Source organism: Poecilia latipinna, unplaced genomic scaffold (assembly GCF_001443285.1).
Source record: "Poecilia latipinna isolate Pla-1442-1.1 unplaced genomic scaffold, P_latipinna-1.0 Scaffold5715, whole genome shotgun sequence".
NCBI lineage: Eukaryota > Metazoa > Chordata > Actinopteri > Cyprinodontiformes > Poeciliidae > Poecilia > Poecilia latipinna.
This window is the reverse complement of record NW_015118331.1, coordinates 16628-21923: the sequence shown is the minus strand read 5'-3', so window position 1 is coordinate 21923 and position 5296 is coordinate 16628. Positions and strand designations below refer to the sequence as shown.

Genomic DNA, 5296 nt, shown 5'->3' with positions numbered 1-5296 from the left:
GCATATTCAACATGTTATATTGTCATGGCCAGTTTTATCAATGCAGCGTGTGGGGTTTTCCCCAACTGGGAGTGAGATCGCAGGCTGTTGAATGTGACAGGCAGCCAATCAGAAAGCACGGATTCCCCTCCGTGCTTTCTGAGATGAAACACGGAGGGGAACCCCAAACAGCAACCCAAAGTCCAGTGGACTTCGGAGATGATATGTGGAAACAACATTAATGTTTATTCAACATTTCGTGAGAGGAATATCCACAGAACTGACAAGGAGAGGGTTGGAGCAAAATTGCTACAGCAATTGATAAACCTGGTAACTTTTCAGCTGTTCATCGTTAACGTGATAGGTTATAATGATAAGGCAATATATTCAGCCGTGTTTGTTTACTCTGAATTCATATGTGATATAGTGGGTTTTTATGGGATTTTCTGTCTGAAATCTGAATGAGAGAAATTGTTTCATGTGTGGTGTGTTGCTCGTGCCGTCTGGCTGGACACCCCACAGGCACGATCGAACTCGTTATACTTATGATTTTTTTGTGGGCTAGTGTGTCTCAGGTTTTGCAAATAGGCCGACGATCAGCCGACAGTTCTATAATTGTGTAGTTTGAACTGAGCATTACACTAAGAAACTAAGGAAAGGAGGGGTCAGGGGAGAGCACCGGAGTTGAGCCTTTTTTCATTCTCTGTCATCAATAGAATGAGAAAAAGGCAGGAAGGAACGATAAAGCCGATAAATTAAAATGAGATAGATAATTTTCATTTATCGTGCGATTAATTGATTTATTGTTTACCACGACAGGCCTAACTGAGAGTCCATTTTAGTTTTGCTTTTGGTTGTTTTATTTTGTTTACCAGTTCCAGTGTTAAGTGTTCTTTTGAAAATAAAGTGCATTTATTTTTGGCAGCATGTGCTTGCATTATTATGTCATTACCATTACATAAGTTTAAAATGGTCTTCAAACAATATTATCGTTTATAGAAAATAATTTTTGAGACAATTAATAGCTCAGCAAAATTTGTTACTGTGACAGGCCAACCGATTAAGTTGAATGTCCATTCCATTTTTCTTACACACCTTTAAAAATGATTTCTATTCACATGGCGTTTTTGTTCTTTGGAAACCAATAATTCAGTAATGTGTTTCTTTTTAAGGATTTTTGATGATAAATACAGAAACAATAAAAATCAAGATGGCAACAATAAAGATAGTAATAGTACAGTATTTTCCGCACTATAAGGCGCACCTAAAAACCTTCAATTTCCTCAAAAGCAGACACTGCACCTTATAATCTGGTGCGCCCTATATATGGACCAGTATTGAGCCACAACAGGTCTAGCAACTACGGTAAGCAGCCGCCGGCTTCATTTTCCCCGTAGAAGAAGAAGCGCGCAGTGCATGCTGGGATAGTTGTCAGAACGCTGGTTTGTTAATAAAGTTTGACTGACCTATCTACCTACCAACTGTCTAGAATCAGGTCGTCTGCAGGTCATTTAGCACCACGTTCTCCATGAACATGCTGTGCGCGAACTGAGAAGGGTGACCATCGTCTGTCCACACCCCGGCCCAGTCGCAGAAGGCTCTCCTTGCCAACCGGAGTCGGACTGTTTTGTTGACATTCTTTATGTCAACAAAGTGGCTTTAGACATTCATCCGGGGTGCTTCGACTAGGGTTACCAAGGGACCAGCCCCTATACATTTAAAGCCGGGGGAGGAGAGACAGAGACTGCGGTGGCAGCTGTCAGTTGGTCTGTGTTACCCAGGAAGCAGTTGGGCACAATATCGCAACACCAACACCAACACCGTGAGTGAAACAATGACTGGGGCAGCCTACTATATAAAGTACTCGGGGACCACTTCTTTATTATTACACATCCACATTTGTAGAGTATGGTACAAATCACATACTTTAAGGATGGCAACCCTAACTGTACTGTCTTATAATGCTGTGCACCTTATATAAGAAAAAAGTTTTAAAATACCCCATTCATTTAAGATGCGCTTTATAATCCGGTGCGCCTTATAGTGCGGAAAATACGGTAATCATAAAATAATATTCGGAGCAAGTAGCCTACATCTCATTTGGTGGTAAGCGACCTGGACAATGGATACAGGGGCGCTGGCCCAAAAAAGGTTGAGAAACACTGTATTAGTAAAATTTCAGGAAAATGCTAAATTAAAACTTTCTTCAATTTACTTTTGAACACCAATATAGGCACGATTGTTGTGAATTTCAGTTCTTCTCATCTTAAAAAAAAAATGTGTGTTCTACCTGGAGACATTTTCTGTCATCCTGCGATTCTTCTTTCCCTTATTGTTTCCCACTGCTGTTCCACTCTCTGGATTCAGAGTCTTCTTTTTCTGCTCTTTGGCTTCTTCTCCAAACTGGATTTGTAAAAAGACATGGTAACACTTTATTTGAAGGGGTGTGCATAAGACTGACATGACACTGTCATAAACATGACACCTGTCATGAACATAAAGAAGTCTTTATGAATGTTTATGACAGTTGTCATGAAGTGTCATTCGGTAAATAATGATACTTTTAATGCAAAGTTGCTCTAAAAGTTGCATTGAAAGTCCATTAAAAATGCCAAATTTACATGACTTTGTAAATAATGAATTTAATGCAAAGTTGGTATTTTTAATGGACTTTCAATGCAACTTTTAGAGCAACTTTATATTAAAAGTGTCATTATTTACTGAATGACACTTTGTGACAACCGTCATAAACATTCATAAAGACTTCTTTATGTTCATGACAGGTGTCATGTTTATGACAGTTTCATGTCAGTCTTATGCACACCCCTTCAAATAAAGTGTTACCAAAGACATTTTAAATGAGCTAATGAATTCCTGAAGCATCTGGAATTGATGCCTGACGCAGAGGCATCAATTCCTGATGCTGCAACAGAGGTTACATCTGTTACAGCGTCAGTAACAGATGGTTCATACTTGGACCTATGCAACCTTACCTCCAACTCAGAAATGTCCCTTTTCTCAGAGTCGATCTTCTCTGTGTAGCGCTCGCAGCAGCTCCGTTCCACAAGGCTGCAGAGTAACAAACCGGGTCTGGGTCCTGGAGCCAGTGTGGCGTCGTTGGGGAACCTAGTAGCTATTTCCACAGGAAACATAACTGCTGCTGACATACTGTGCTCCATGTCGCCCTGGAGGTCCTCTTGAAAACCGGCGGGGATCTTTTTCTCTGGTTCGCTGATGAACGCTGGGTGGTTGTTGTTGCAGGAGTCCGGGGTGAGGCTGTCTGGCGTCAGGTCCTCGTGTTCTTCGTCCATGGCAGCAGCAGCAGCTGCGGCTGAGCTGGGCTTATGCTTGGTGTAATAAAGCGACACCTTATGCTTCTTCTGTGGTTGGAAAGTAGTGGTTGAGCCTTTCTTTGAGGACTGAGACCGCGGGGTCGGGCTGTTGGCCACAGCTGAAGAGCCCCGGCCCTTTCCTTTATCAGATGTGTGACAGGTGTCTATGTAGGTCTTACAGCTGCCTTTAGATTTACTGCACACATACATAAAAAGATGACAGTTATTTTTAGCATTTTAGTACAAACCCTAGAGAATAAAACCAATGTTTTTGACTGGACATACTTGACTCCGTTGGAGGTGATGTTATTGACAGAGCTGTTCTCCTGGGACAGGACAGAGTTGTGGTTGCTCCGGATGCTCGGGGTAGAGAACTCTCTGAGGATGTACTGAGCCTGATGGAAGGCCATCAAACACACGCCCACCAAGGAGAAGCTGCAAAAACAGAGACTCAGCAAATATTCACTCCTTCAATCCTCCTAGTAAAAAATATTTTTGCAAGCCATCCTGATCAAAATCCTACCACTCCCATACTGATCAGAGGAATTTATGATCAAGTATATGCTGACAGTCTGATAAAGTCAATACTAGTATCTTTAAGACACATTGCCTACATTAAAATTACTAAACTTGAACACCTTCATGATTTGTGTCTAAAGATCTCTGACTGAACTTGACACTACAGCTGCAGTCTGTTTTTCATACACTACGCTAATGCTTCAAACGTAGCTTTGCTCTGGATGCTGTAAAATTTGATGTGTAGTGTTTCAGCTGCTCTCTATTTACTTCCATTTATTCTACCAGCTGCATTTATGCCTGACCCAGATATTTCCCCAACAGGGAAGCTGTAGCAGGTGCAGTAGTCTCTCTTTTTGACTGCAGCAAACTTTTCCAGGAACCAGGGTAGTTAACTAGGCCCATTACTTACCAACCTACATTTTCCACCTCATTTCTGCAATTGGAAACAAAATCTGAGAAGAAATTTAGTCCAGAAAAACGACTCTTTCTGGGAGGTAGTTCATTTAACAGGAACTATCTGTTGACCTTTTGTGGATGGAAAACGATTGAATTATTAGCATTTATGATTCAGTTGTTTCTAATTAAAAATATGAACTTAACCCTCTTATGACCAACCTGTCAGTGCCGACAGGATTCAGCTTGTGCACTTCCCATTACCGTAACTTCTGAAGAGTTCAACATATCAAAAAAATTCCAAAAGTGCAGGAAAGCTGAGACATAGCGCTTTCAGGGTATATATGATACATTACGGTAGCCACCCGGGAAAGCTGTGATACGAGCTTGACCAATCACAAGAAAGATTCTCCGTTGTGTCATATTTGACACCCAACCTACTCTGTGTCGTAACTCCTGAACGGTTGGCTGCATTCAAAAAATTCCAAAAGTATTAGAAGGTGCATAAAATAAGCTTTTCAACGGTGTATCACATGTGCATGTTGGAACACACATTAGAGTAAACATTTCCGTTATGGAATTTCCCTGCGGAGCTTCGTACTGTATCAACGGTGCGAGAGAGAGAGAGAAAACGGCAGAGGACGAGTTGAAATCGCACATAAAATTATGGAAATGTCTAAAAGAAAATCCACCAAACTGATAAAGGGTCCCAGAAGACTGATGTCTGAAGGCAGTGAACATAAGAGACATATAACCAGCTTATGTAAAATATTTGTACAAGCTAACGTTAGTCATATGAATGCTGCACAGCTATTGGCTAACTGTTAGCTCCATCTTGATTCCTGCATAATTTGTGCAATAATTATTTATTATGCTGAAAATAAAATCGTGGTCTTCCAAAAATAATGTCTTAAGTAATATTTTTACCTAAAGTGATTTTGGCAAAAAGAAAAAAAAAAAATCACCACCACTTTTTTTTCTGCCTAATTGGGAAAAAAGCAAGAACAACAAATCAGCCAAGTGAGGGATTGGTGACCTGTCCAGTGTGTCCCCTGCCTCTTGCTCTTGACCAC

At 40.9% G+C, this 5296-nt stretch overlaps 1 protein-coding gene across 1 annotated transcript; it reads right to left on the bottom strand.

Moving 5' to 3' along the window:
- Positions 1-2236: 2236 nt before the first annotated feature.
- On the bottom strand, positions 2237-4438 carry LOC106943691 (uncharacterized). The gene is made up of 3 exons (XM_015027003.1): positions 3597-4438; positions 2973-3507; positions 2237-2382 (listed from the first exon to the last, which is right to left on the bottom strand). Exons 1-3 carry the CDS (start codon positions 3719-3721, stop codon positions 2266-2268), a joined length of 777 nt encoding a protein of 258 aa, XP_014882489.1. The 5' UTR covers positions 3722-4438; the 3' UTR covers positions 2237-2265.
- Positions 4439-5296: the final 858 nt, after the last annotated feature.